This window comes from Leptidea sinapis, chromosome 30, assembly GCF_905404315.1.
Source record: "Leptidea sinapis chromosome 30, ilLepSina1.1, whole genome shotgun sequence".
Classification (NCBI taxonomy): Eukaryota; Metazoa; Arthropoda; class Insecta; order Lepidoptera; family Pieridae; genus Leptidea; species Leptidea sinapis.
The window spans coordinates 8,179,045-8,194,180 of NC_066294.1; the positions used below are offsets into that span (position 1 = coordinate 8,179,045).

The following is a 15,136-nucleotide window of genomic DNA, read 5'->3' on the forward strand; positions in this document are numbered from 1 at the left end:
ACTTGTCGTTGCGTAGAGACGTCGCTTCATTATGCGTCTTCTACCGCTTTTATCACGGGGAGTTTAATGAAGAGCTATTTCACCTGATTCCTGCCGCTGCATTACACCTTCGCACGACACGCCACATATTAGGATACCATCCCCACATTCTAGATGTGTGGTGGTCCTTTACTGTGCGCTTTTCAAGGACCTTTCGTCCACCACTACAAAGCTGTGGCTGAGCTTCCATGTGCGGTGTTTCCCGGATGATACGACATGGGTACCTTCAAAAAAAGCATTGCCGGCCTTTAAGTAAGGTTTACGTCCTTAAAGGCCGGCGACGCTCCTGTGATTCCTTTGGTGTTGCAAGAGAATGTGGGCGGCGGTGATCACACCAGGTGACCCGTATGCTCGTTTGTCTATTCCTTGTTAGTCTATTTTGTTTTACAAGCTCTTGTGTATCTCTGTACTAAGTTTCATCAAAATCGGTTCAGTGGTTTGGGCATGAATTCTTTAATTTGGGGACCCCTCGTAATTTAGAATCAAGTGTAATGTAAATAAATATAAAATATCTTTAATAAATAATATTATATCTTTTTAAAATAAATAGTTCTTCTTGAACAGTATTGAAGTCATGTAAATTGAGCATGTTATGTAAAGAATTAAAGAGAGTTGGACTAGAAACCGACAAATAAATTTACAATTCCGTATGTGAGTTGAACGGCACTGGACAAATGCTAAAACTCTTTCCCTAACTTGCTGTACTGAATTTAAATGTAGCAAACAAACTAGTACTAGAGTATACGTAGGTATGTGAACATTTTGTCGCTTTCGTTGTGTTTATTTAACATTTTCATAAACGCTGCATTTATTTTATATATTATATATACTTACTAGCTGATCCGACAGATAGCGTTCTGTCAATAGATCAAAAATGTAAGTATTCGGAAATAACATAGTCTTAAGCGATCTGAAATGTGTAAAAATGTATTTCTGAATGATTTTATAATATGTAGTACCTAATAGAATGACAAGGATTAATATTGTATTTGTGTAAACAGCTTTTTTTTATCCAACTTTATAAAGTATTAAGATGGATTTGGTATGTTATTCTTAATAGATAGACATATGCAAACACTGACCTTTCTGTAGACCTATATAAGATGCACAACTCCACTATAAATTATTTTGTTATATCTCAAAGGTAAACCCTTTTCAGCGTTTTCGTTCAAAGCTCCCAGACGGCTTATTTTTTCCGACATCTCCAATAAATTTCTTTACTACATACAAAAATGTATACAAAAACTTAACAAAATTAAATACTAAAACCTTCCTCGAGAACCACGCTCCAATTTGACCCCCAGAAGTCTTAAGTTTGCAGGTATAAAAAACCCCATTTGTTGTATCACCGCTCTTCGACAACACCTTCCTTAAAGCCTCGCCCACGTATCTGAATACTGGGTCTCAAATCTCGAACAAAGCCAAATTGGCTTCGAAGAAGCTGGGCATCATAAATAGAGCACGGCAACATTTCAACCCGGCCCACATTCTAGCGCTCTTCAAAGCGCAAGTCCAGCCACATATTATGACGCACCCCAGTATCAGCTCGAACCATTTAAATCCGATCGCAGAGCTGCCTAAATTGGCGGAGACCCAGTGCTCTGTGATCGGCTCCTGGCGTAGTTTCATTGTAAGTATCTGAAGAGAGCTCGGATGAGATAAATCTCCATGCGAAGAAAACGGGCGTCAAGTCGCAACTATGTTGTTGCGTTTCGTTTGGTCAGTGAGAGTCCTGTAAAGGTAAGTAAAGGGGACTCCTTTTACCTCAGTCACAGTCCCGTAGGTCTACCCCTTTTTCTCCACCAGAGCCCCGTAGGTCTATTCCGCTTCCCTTCCCACACCATTTCCTGAAAGCCTAGTAATGCATCAGCAAAATCTTTATTTACATTGAAATAATAATTCAAGCCTCGGTCAAAGGCTAGAAGCAAGAATTCATTAACATTATGTATTTTTTTAAATTATGAATTATTAACATTTAAAAAAACTCACTTGATTGTAATAATAAATATATTAATTAATATAATAGGATTTAACTTTTCTTTAACATAATCATGTCTAAGATGTATATCATCTCAATCGGGAAAACAATATCACTAAAACTGAAAGTGGCTTAATACATAGTTCTGTTTTTGTCAGTTACGAGTTCTTGCAGTAAACCGACGAAATTATGTAATTATACAAGGTTTTTTTTTATTCTAGTTAGACAAATTGCCAAAAATAGCAAAAAAATCTAACAATGCTCCTAGCTCTTCAGCAATACGTGATTGCTAAGTTGATAACACGGCTTTAATTAATGTATATATATATATTTATGTATCTGTTAATTATTCCTAAAGTTAATTATTATTAAGTTTTATTTCAATCGCGCGCAAAGATATTATTTTAAAGATCAAAATGTATAGCAGCTGTTCCAAGTACAATAATTTTGTCATGATTTCTTTTTCACTATATTGTTTCATCTGATTGCATCCAGTCAGTTCTAGGAGGTACTTAATTCAAACCCTGTATTTGATTGATTTCGAACATGCGAAACTGGCACAATCAAATACCACGTCCTGTCCTACTGCGTGATGTGGAATTGATTTGAATGTCGTCAATCCCCGCCACACTCCAATTGATGATTCACTAACATATCAACGACGTTTATTGAAGTGAAAATTTTTAGTACGGGAAAACCTTATGAGTTTGCGTCATCGATATACTCATGACTGGTGCACGCGATAAATAATAAAAAAAATATAAATATGTACAGTTAGACTCATTTTGGATGGGTGAAATCTCGTGAGTTCGCGACACCGAAATGCTTATAGCAGTATATCTGTAGCTATACAGCTGACGTATTGTGCAACATTAGTACTGTGTATATCTTATAAGTGAAATTGAATGAATTTAGTGAAAAGTTCAATGTGTATCTACTGTGCATTGTTGAAATAGTGTTCTTGTTTCATTAGTATATTATTGAAAATAAGTATTCATAATAATTTAACTGTTATTAAACATTATGAATTTTCAAATATTAATTTTAAAAATTTTAAGTTTTCAGTTATATCGGCAGTCTCTACTACTGCCACTTCTTTTATTTAGTATGAAGACTTCAATAATTGAAGTTGGAAACTAAACTGATGCTTGGTGAACCTCGGTTGAAGCTGACCATATTATCATCAAGAATACACGAGATATATTAGAAGAGTTCAAAATTTATGATTGTACTGAATATGGATAGTTAATATATATAATGACGACCCATATAGCCCAGTGATCCTACCTACTGAGCTAGAGGTCCCGAGTTCGAACCCTGGTAGGTGCTAACATTTATTTGATGAACATGGATATTTGTTTCCGAGTCATGCATGTTTATAAGTATTTATACATGTTTAAGTAAGTATATGGTATTAAATATATCGTTGTCGCATACAGGCTATGCCTAGTTTGGGCAAGATAATTTGAGTAAATTATCATACCCTATTGATATAAAAATTTTGGATAGCTCTGGTTTGAATTTAATAATTAATCTACACCCATCCTTTAAATCTCCTATTCAATATTCTAAAACTGTTACCTTATTGCCAACATTAAAACACGCAATGTCCTACTAACCATTACATCATCCAAACGAGTGTTGTAATGAAATTCAGTGCAACATTATATCATCCATTTTCATAATATCACCTTTGGATGATATTATGGTTACTAGAACTGCTTTTTAGAAGTTCACAGTAAAGAAGCAGTAAGCTAACTGTTTCAGTATATTTTAAAGAGGATTCATATTATGGGTGTAGATAAAGTATGCAATTGTTGATAATTAGGTATTAAAACACTCATGTGATACTATTACCACCACCCCATGTGGTGATATACCCACATTCATGTTATAATACCCCTTAATACACAACAGTTGCATAAATAACCATGATATCATGTTACTGATTAGGTTAGTGAGTTAGATTAATTTCTATACCAGTTTACTGTTTTTTGATATCTATAATAGGCACGAAATAATCTGCCTGGTCACACTAATTGTAATTATCAGTACGAATTTCATTATAATTTCGAGAAAGTTCTTTTATCAACGCGTAGCACTCTCCGTTCACGTCAAGTCGAGTTTCTTACAAAGTTCTTTATGGTAAATATGAAATATTAGTACGCGCTGCTCCCAACAATCTTGTAATGTAGCAACGCAACTTACCTTGTTTGTACTTTGCAAGCGTCACAAAAAAACTTTGTATATTTAAAAGTGTATTCTTAATAATGATAAAATGCATTTATATATTTTATTATAACGAATGAAGTCTTAAATTGAAACTAAATAATAACATTAGAATTTAAAAGACCAATTACAAGTGATGACTTGTAGGAATAAATAAGAGGTAGACATAAAACTCACGAACTAAGTATACAAGTAGTGAAAAAGTATTAAAAATTAAATAGGAAGTGTATTAACATAAATAAACTATATATACCCTTTACTTTTATGTTACTTTATTATTATTTTTTATGGAAAAGGAGGACAAACGTACGGTTCACCTGGTGTTAAGTGATCACCGCCATCCACATTCTCTTGTCCCCCCTCCACTGTAACTTCTAAAATAAGAGAATGATAAAACTAAATAAATAAGAGTCAAAAAAACTAAACAGCACGCTTTATATAAAATTCAACTAAAAAATAGAAAATAAATTTAAATTGAAAATAGTGTAATAAAAATATATTTTATTGTAAAAAAAAGCGTGGGGTGTTTTTTAAGATATTATTGAAATAATAATTCTTCTACACGCCACGCTTTTTTTAACTATTATTTATTTTTAAATTTTTAGTCAAATTAGTGTAATGTCATCGGTCATGGATAAAGTGGGTCAAAATCGCGCCCAAAGAAGTCGGTTACAAACATACAAACATACAGGTGAAGCTAATATAAAGCGTATAAAAAAATATATCATGTACATCATCTTCCACCGAATGGTTAGAACGAGATCTAGTGAGTAGTTTTTTTAATACAATAATATTAAAACGTCAATCAAAGTTACAAAGAACAACAACAAATTTTATATTATGTCACTTGCTGCTACGGAACCCTTCATGGGCGAGTCGAACTCGTACTTGGCCGCTTTTTCATCAACTATCTCCGTTATATTCAGAAACTTTTCGGTAACTTATTGAGGTGATATCACGAGTTAATGTAGTGATAAAGTTTATTTTGTCTAATCGACGTGTGTCAGCCGTCAGCACCCCCTGTCCGAGTTTTACAACTTTTCCCCTATTCGATGAATCAACAATGAATTATGCATGAGAATTAAGTTTGCGCCAGATAAGAGGCTGAAAGATTTATTTGGCGATATGATGTGTAGAAAACAATCCAACTTGTTCGCGAAACTTGAATTATCGCTGTTGTTTCATTGAATGTATCAAGCACCTGTCAAACTTTACACAATTTACGGTTTATTTTGTTTTTTAACGGCCTTATGTGAAATAATAAGAAAAAGGTTACAGCGATTTGTTTGATTTAACAACGTTCAGTCATGGTTAAACTTTTAAAGGAAAATTGAAAAAAAAAAAAATCTTTTATTTTCTCAAAGTTGATTCCTTTAGAATTATTTTTGTTAGTATTTCTAACGCTATCACCGCTTCGGATACAAATGGCGCTCTGAGAGAGAGCAAGTGGCGCAAGAAACTCTCCTCAAGACAATAAATGTCGCGGATTCACTCATGTACTTACATTTTTGTATTTTTAAAGTGAAACTTTTATTACATCGTCTCAAACTTTTTCGTCTGTGTGTTGCATGTCGCATGACGGTCAGGCGGCGCCTATAGTTCGCAGCAGCTGACCGTGTAGTGTAAAGACTATTACTCATATGTACCAGTGCTCCACGCTACTTTTTAGTTAAATGTCTATCATGTGAAAAAAAGTTTCACTTTTACCGGGGTTTCATAAAACCATATCCTTTTTGCTTATGTTCAAAAACTCTAGTGTTATATGAACATGTTATATATCTTAATCTTAATGTAATGTTCCTCGTTTGCTCACGAGTGAAACAACTAATCTTTACTATGTAGCAGATTAGAACTGGCCTTCCGCTGTATTGTGCATTCCTTATATAGCACTCAACGTCACACGGTTAATGTCACTGTCGATGTCGTGACAGTGACAATGATAGTTAACACAAACTCTGTTAAGACTAGACGTCAGTACACTACACTAAATATATATAAATTACGTGACACGTTGTTTGTCCGCGATGGACTCCTAAACTAATGAACGGATTTTAATGGGGATTATTTCATGGAGTGCAGCTTAGTCCAACTTGAGAGATAGGATAGTTTTTATTTCGTTTTGGGTTCCATAATTATTTTTATGCAAATATTTGTTTCGTATGGACATATTTTCTATGAGAGAATTTAGTGACGCACGGTTTGACAGTTCCGTTGTGAAACAATTTCATTATAACAACAGCGATCATTTTTTACAAAGTAATTCTTGATGTTTTGAAATATTATTGGCAAATTGCTATAAAACAGTATTTTTTTTATCTACAGAACAACGTCTGTCGGGGCAGCTAGTATATTATATAATTCCAGTGTCCTGATGTTTATTTCCAGTGAACTCCTAAACTAATGAACGAATTTAATGGGGATTACTTGATGGAGTTGAGTTTAGTCTAACTTGAGAGATAGGATAGTTTTTATTTCGATTTGGACCTATAATTATTTTCATTGCCAATATTTGTTTTGTATGGACATATTTTCTATGAGAGAATTTATTGACGCACGGTTTGACAGTTCTGCTGTGAAACAATTTCATTATAACAACAGGGAGCATATTTTACTAAATTATTCTTATTTAAACAGTATTTTATTTATAATGTACAGAACAACGTTTGTCGTGTCAGCTAGTATATCTTATCTTAATATATATTTCTTTTGTGCGTCTCTTGTAACTGAAGTTCTCCTATTTAGGGGGTAAAATCGGTCCGGCCGGCAAATGGCCGGATTTTAACGTAACTTTCTGTGTGTCTTCAGGTGGATTCGAGAATGGTTTGGATTCACAATACCTCCTAAACTGCTGCACTGATTTTTATAATTCTCCTGCTGTATGTTAGTGAACTTCTCCTAACGGCTGGACCGATTTTTCAAATTTAAGACGTGTGTACAGGACAACTTCTACATCGGGTCCACTAGTAATATACAAAGCGCAAAGGTAGCGTTAGAAATTTTATTATACAACGATATATTTTGTATAATATATCGTTGGAAAGCTTTATTCAGGTTTAAACTTTTCCCATGGAGTTACATTGATAACGAGGTTTGTAAGCTAGAACGTGCCAACAATAGTCAAGCAAAAATATCGGATACAGGAAATCGTGAAACTGGAAATCATTGTTGCACGATTTGGGGATTTTATTCTAAGTTTGAACTACCATTGCATATGCTTAACCAGGAATGCATACGGGCAGGGGACACGTGAGTGACGAACGGTCGTCACTACGATATTAAATTATACTAGCTGACCCAGCAAACGTAGTATTGCCATATAAAGTAGTAATAATTAAAAAAAAAAAATTTGGTGTATAAAAATAGATGACGACCGATTGCCATCTTCCAATTCTATTGCGCATCTATGGATGGAATAGAATAATACTAAAATCCCGATACAAAATTTGGTGTAGATCTTAGACGGGTGAAAATTTGAAAATGTATGTATTTTTTAATGATGAATAAAATAAAAATAAAAAAAATTGTCAAAAAAATAATATTTAGGGATGGGTGACCCTTATCATTTAGAGGCATGAAAAATAGATGTTGGCTGATTCTCAGACCTACCCGATATACACACAAATCTTCAAACAATTTGGTTTAGCCGTTTCGGAGGACTTTGGTAGCAAACACAGGGACACGAGAATTGTATGTATAAGATGAAGTTTTACTATTGTTACTTCAAAATCGCAAATCCCCCAGTTATCTACCACACTATTTGAAGATTTAATACTAATTTTATTTATATATACTTAGTATTTTTATGAGTGAAAACTTCACACCGTCCCGCAAGTTTGACATCCTGAATGTTGATGTTAGTTGGTCAACTAGATCATTAAATATTGTATCCATACCTCAGACGAGATTTTGTGGTATTAGGTATAAAATCATTTTTGAAATAACAAAGAGATACTTCGTTTTATTTTTACAATAATTTAATATTATTTTATTATATAAAGTATCAAAGTTATCATTAACTTTAGTAGTATTTAGGTTAATAGCGACATCTGTAGTGTGGCTTAAAACATATAATTTTTTGTACGTAAGCAAAGACCATTTTAATGATGTAGGTTTACGGTAGATGGCACTTGATCTGAACTGCAAAAGTTTGAGGAGGTATTAGTCAATATTAAATCAGTCATGTAATGTGGTGCTTTATCTTCTAATATATAAAATTCTCGCATCGCAATGTTTGCTACCAAACTCCTTCGAAACGGCTGAACCGATTTGAATTAAATTTCGTATGCATATCGCGTAGGTTTGAGAATCGGCCAACATCTATTTTTTATACTCCTAAGTGATAGGGGTGTCCCAAATATATTTACATTTTTGATATTTTATTTTTATGATATGATGATATTTTAAGTTTATTAATCACGATTTATATATTTTTGCGCCCATGGCCAACGTCGGCTGGTCGAGCTGTGGGGGATCGGTGATAGCGCCATTTGAATTCGCTTCTTGCTCCATTTGCACATAGTTGCCGATTCAACCGCGGCTCGCGCAGGCCCGACAATGTTGAGATCGGGTCACCCGGTTGCAGCGCCATCGCCAGGCGAGTGCCGGCTGCGAGAACTGTACGTGAGGTACACGCCTGAACGAGTACCTCATGGTGGAGACCAAGTTCCAGCCGAAGCCGTCTGCCGCAAGACTCTGAGGTCAGCGAGGTGACGATTGGTGCCAGAGATGGTGCTGCTCATGTGCTGAGGAGTCTGAAGCTCTGGTTCGACCTTCCGATTGACTGTTTGATCAGTTTCTGACCAATATGAAGGTGAGGCCATGCCACGTGCCATGCATCACTATATTCTGCATGAACATTGCCATCAACGAGCATGCCGAGAGGACCAAGCGGTCCAGGACTGTGTCCATCGAAGAACTGGTGTTGGTGTCCCAGTCTACTTGCACGGTGGGTGATGTGCAGCGTATATCCCGCGTGATGACGGAGAAGCTGTCACTGGCCGGGGGTGGAGCCCTACACGTGGCTCACCGGCCAACGTCGGCTGGTCGAGCTGTTGGGAGCGAAGCCGTACGTACTTTGCGTCGTGATTGCAGCATTGTTTTGTTTTCCCCCTTATTTACATAGCACGAGTAAGATACATTGACTACTGGGTGGTCAAATTGAATTTCATGGAACAAGGATAAGATAGGTATATAGGTACTCAGATATTAATCGTTATCGAAAATATTATGTACGGAATTTATTATGTACTACGTATTGCCTAATATAAATTATATGAACCTACCATACTCAATTATTTGTCTGTGGCACCAACACAACTAGACCACTAGTACAGGGGTCAGAACTTGGTTAGGGCGCAGAGTGCCGTACGGCACTTCAAATATTGGGGTACATGCCGATTTCGGAAGGTTCATAGAAGTATAGCGGACTACAGTGTCTTTGTCGTCAAGTAGCAATATGCAAGTATTATAATATAATATTATGTTTCGATCTGAAGAGCGCTAGAAGAAAAATTACTGAGCTAATGAGACTCAACATCTTATGTCTTAAATAATTGCGATTCCACTCAGAATTTTGAGTTCAATCAAGAATCCTGGAGTCATCAGGTGAATAGATGAACGTCTTGTTAGTCTAGTCACTATGTCTCATAATAAAAGATATACACAGTACAAGACTACAAGAACGAATCCACCAAGCCTTTTATCTGAGTTACGCACGCTCTTCCAGGGCCTGTCCGGAAATTTAACTTCGTTAAGAATGAAATATGTCGCGTCGTTATTCCACGGCTTGTTGCGCGGATACTTACATTTCCAGCTCTCCAACTCTAGTTTTCTCATCAGAGCGACCGGAAATAATTTCAGCTGAGACTGAGTTATGACAAAACTCACACGGACAATGCAGCATCGATATTTTTATTTATTTATTTATCACATTACATATTACTGATATACAAACTAGGTCTACTAATCATCTAAAACGACAAATGTTACAATTAATGAGGTATAAATTAAATTAAGAACCGTAAAAATATTGTTACGACTTAAAACGAATAAATATAACTTAGCAAGTTCATATTATCTTGGCTTCTAATTTTTTAATAGGTATTAAAATCCTTTATTTTTTTAAATTGAAAACCTAACTTGATTTTTAAATCTGAAATTTGACGCTATTGACGTTTTTTTTAATTGAACTCACTGATTATAATAATAATGATAATTACCTCCCGGGCTTCAAACCGGTGAACTCTACATGGACCTAATTTCATATTTTGTATGGACCTATTTTTGACTTTGACTTTAATGATGAATTGTAAAACTTATCAAATAGAATTTAACGTGTGGAGGAATTCCAACTAGTGTTAATAATTGTTTTTCATAAATGTATTTCTTGCTACAAAATAAATACTCTTTTACAATAAAATAAAACCTGTGAAGTATATAATAATGGAACATGAAGACTAAATTTGATTGAATAATGTTAAATAACTATCAAATGACATTGCTTTATCCGTAGAAATATCTCTCAACAAATGAAGATTTAGAGGAAACTTTGCGAATTTATTGTATCGAGTCAAGTTTAGTCAATTGTGTTCGACTTCCATAACTTACTAACTAGAATCCTAAACTTATGATTGTCATAAAAAAAAATCCATGTTTTTTTGCCTTAAAATTGGTCTTTCCTTCAGTTAAAGCTTGTTGAATAATAGCAATGGTAAATAACGCCTGGAAAATGATCTTGTTCTGCAGTAAATAGATTTTTTTAGTAAATATGTTTTTTTTTTCATACTTATATGTGATAATTATGTATATAATACATACGTTTCACAAATTATTGTTATAATATCGTAATGATTCCATCTACAGTTTCTGAAGTAAAACTATTTTCGCAGTGTCATAGATGGTACTTTGTCTTAGTATAATATTAACTACAAACAGCCGAATATTTGCCCGTGAAGTAAGCGTATCATTTCAATTAACATTTATTTTTTTATGTTTTTTCTAGCGATGTTTCAGTTTTTGTTACTCTTGGTGTATATCTCTTATCTCAAGTTTCATTAGGACAGTACCAAGAGTACTTTAACAATCTTTAAGTGTGAAGAAACGTTCGTCAGAAACTTGTACATTAAAATTTCTGAACACCAAAACGTACATACTTTTCTAGAGGTCGCACTCTTTGAAACCTTTCGCTTTCGTGACGCTGCAGAAACATTAATTAAACAAGGTGATGTCTTGCTTACCAGATGGTTGCTGTCCAGAGCAGAAGCGGATACCCAAGAAGGGCCACATTGTCAGCGTTACATGACATTCATGTAAACTTCAATAATATGAAATAATTATTTTCTTACATATATACAACAAGCTTTGTGCTCAGCGACATCATGTATAAAGAGCATGACCCAAATACAGCAAACTCGAACTCTATATATGTAGCTATGCCACCATACTTGCTCCCCGCTAATAAAGCTTTAAAAACGTAATACCCGGACGACCGTGCGATCTCAGCGGATACTCCATAGGGAGATATGAAGGCTTAGAGGGCACCTGCCAAAAGCCAACTTCAGGTGGTGTTTAGTGGGTAGGCACCTAGGTTTTTACGTGAGTCCCACATAACCAACGCAGACTTGGGCTGCGTTGGTATTCATGAGCATTCCCCACCTCACTTCCGTCGTTATCCCAGAGGGTAGCCCTTTCCCTTGTTTGGGCGCAAAAAAAAAACGACCGTGTCTTCCTCGGATTTTTAAGAATGTATAAAACTTACAGAAAATTAAAAACTAATAGGACATCTGGATTCGAACTGAGATCTTCTGCTTTCCGGATCACCCAATGCCCCACCTGAGCTATTATAGTCTTGTATATAGTGGCGAAATTTACCTTTGTATTTTAATGTTATTGTAGCTGTTTCTAATTAAACATGGATAAAACTACATTTTTTAAATTAAAACCTTTTCCGAGATTCAGATTATTTATATATATACAAGAATTGCTCCTCTAAAGATATAAAATATTATGTCAAAAAATATAGAAACCTATAGTAAGCCCGCACCTTTCAAATGTATAGTTCTGGCTTTAAAAAGAATATGACAGTCTATGACAATTATTAGAAAAATCATTTTGACTGATATATTTCAACAAAAATAATATTGTAATTTTTTACATTCATTTTATTACACAAATTATTTAAATGGAACACAATATCATAAATACATTAAAAGGTGACAGGGTAAGTAGTACTTACGCTGAGATTTATTTTGACGATACTTACTGTAACCACATCAAATCTGATACTATAGAGGGTGGGCTTGAATTAAGTAACCGGGGGCAAGAAACTGAGAAATTAGATATTGAAGATGAATGGACGTCGCCTAGTGATCTTCTTGTTGGTATAATCGAACTAAAACCACCATTCACATCTAAAATCAATCGTGGAAAGACTCATGAAGGAATATGCCGAATTGGTAATGAGTTGTTAAAACAGGAACACTCAAAATTTCTTAAATCTCTTAATAAAAATATAGCGGAAAATGATGCTGCATGGGAGCAAATTCTAAAGCATGAAAGCGAAAAGGTTACAAATAAAGTAAAGGTAATATATGATAAAATCTTCAAAGAAAAAAGTCTAATCATGTCGAATGAAATCTCCAAATTTTATGAAAGTAATTTGCAAGAGCTAGAAGATCATATTAGATCAGAAGTTCAAATGGTACTTGAAAGTTCTCAGGCAAATATTATATCTACTTTAAATGCGGAAATAAGAGAAAAACTAAAACAGCAAAAAAAATCTCTAGAAGATATCCTTCGAAAAAGGCTACTAAATGAGGTTAAGAAGATAAATCACTATTATAGCCTACTTTTGCGTGAAGAAATTGATAAAAATGAATACCTTATTAATAATGCATTAATTGATAAAAACGACACACTCAATGCTTTTGTTAGATTAATGGAAGCTGATAAAATCACCAGCAATATGTACGTTATGAGCTTAGAAAGAAAGAAATGTAAAGTTAAAAAGATAATATTAAAAAATTATCACAATGAAGAAATACAAGAAAGAATTGAGAAGATCAAAGAAAGACGGGATATTATAGAAGATTATAAAACTAGAGAGAAAACTATACCAGCTATAAACAAAGAGTGGACTGAAAATATAAACAAAATTTTACAATTATTTCTCAAATTCATTGGGTTTTCTTTAAAACTTTTACCCGAACAATCAACATTTTTATTAGATTTAGAAAAACTAGTAATACTACAACTCAACGAAATACAAAAGCAACCAGATGCCCCGCAAACATTGCTACTTGATGAGTCAAACTTAATCAATGAATTCAACTTTGTCCAAAAGGAAAATGAAATGAAAGTTCCATGTGAGAATGAACCGTTTACATTAGTAGGTGATTTATCCGATCCAATTCCCCCACAGTATGGTAGTAGAGAAACGTTGGCTTCTAATGTAGATTTACCTTCATTTAGGGTACAAAGACAGTTTGTTTACGCAAAATGTCATGGATTTGAAGATATTAAAAAAGTTCTTGATGTTAAAACATGCCCAATGTGTCACTATACAGTTCCTAAATCAGACGAAATACATTCATCGGATACATTACACTCGAATTTAGAACCTACATTACAATCTACTGAGGATATAACAACACTGACGACTACAGAATATACAACAACTTCAGAATCAACAACCGACGATACGACAACAACAACAGATTCAACTACAGAGGATACGATATCGTCAGCATGGCTATTAAAAGGTGCAATATCTTCAAGAATACCCATGGACGATCATACATTTTCAAAAGGTTTTCTATTATCTGAAGCCCATTACAAACGTTCTAAAGAATGTCCAGCGAGAAGTTGTATGAATTGGCTAAGGAAACAATCTTTTCTTAATTTAAAATCTTATGTTAACTACTCAGATGATAACTATGCAAGGGTTACTGCAATTTTAGGTAAAAACTTTAGACGAAGAACAAGGCCCGTTCTGATGAGACCAAAAGATATCGTATACTCCGAGCCACCATTTTTTGCTACTAAGGAAAAGTTTCATACTGTCGAAACTCAGTGCTCTAGCGCAGAAGATCTTGATATGGTAAATACTGCCAGTTGCACTTGCATTGCCAGCAACTCCAATATTAACGTAAAAGACGCTAACACATCAGATATTGAAGTGCACGACGCCTTTACTAAACGTAAAATATCTTTACAGCATCTCTTCAATAGTAATCCCGAACTGTTGAAGCTCTTCACAGACGAATGTTATGATAAGAAAATTTAAAATATTATATTAATACCCCTCTAACGATTTGTTTTTCTTACCAATTTTGTGAATCTCTTTAAATTCGAAAAATTAAATAATATAATTTCTTTTAAAACCATAGTATCTCATCACCCGGTCCAGACAGTATTAGCAAAAAGGAGTTTTAGTATTTTTTACATATTTAATCCCCCAGCGATCATACATACTATTAAAATTATATACGGAAAATGTCCGCCCATTACGGTTCGTTCGTATTATGGCCATGAGAAACTGAACTTAACTTATCAAGCAACTAACTAATACAAAAGAATTAAAGGTATGTATTGAGTGATCTAGAATGTGTGTACGTACGGATTCGATCATCCGCACGGTAACTATAATCAAAAATCACATATTAAAATGGTGTGAATAAAAAGCAGTTTGTATATAGTTATCTCTCTACCTCTACAGGTATAGTTTGCCATTAAAAAAATTAGAATAAAGAGAATAAGAGATAATTGCGGCGCAACCAAAGGTATTAAATACAACCAATACAAAATTATTATACCTCATATTTTAGTTAAATAACGTCATTTATAAAAAAAATATACAATTAGAGAGAAATTATATTTTTAATTTAAAAAAAA

General features: G+C 34.2%; 1 protein-coding gene across 1 annotated transcript; it reads left to right on the forward strand.

The window, feature by feature from the left end:
* The first annotated feature begins 12,339 nt into the window (after nt 1–12,339).
* Nucleotides 12,340–14,552, forward strand: LOC126973690 (uncharacterized). The gene has a single exon (XM_050821011.1). It carries the CDS (start codon nt 12,426–12,428, stop codon nt 14,526–14,528), a length of 2,103 nt encoding a protein of 700 aa, XP_050676968.1. The 5' UTR covers nt 12,340–12,425; the 3' UTR covers nt 14,529–14,552.
* The last annotated feature ends 584 nt before the right edge of the window (nt 14,553–15,136 follow it).

Bases quoted from the DNA above. Each gene is read 5' to 3' on its own strand.
- LOC126973690 (XM_050821011.1), top strand. From the start codon at position 12,426: ATGGAACACAATATCATAAATACATTAAAAGGTGACAGGGTAAGTAGT.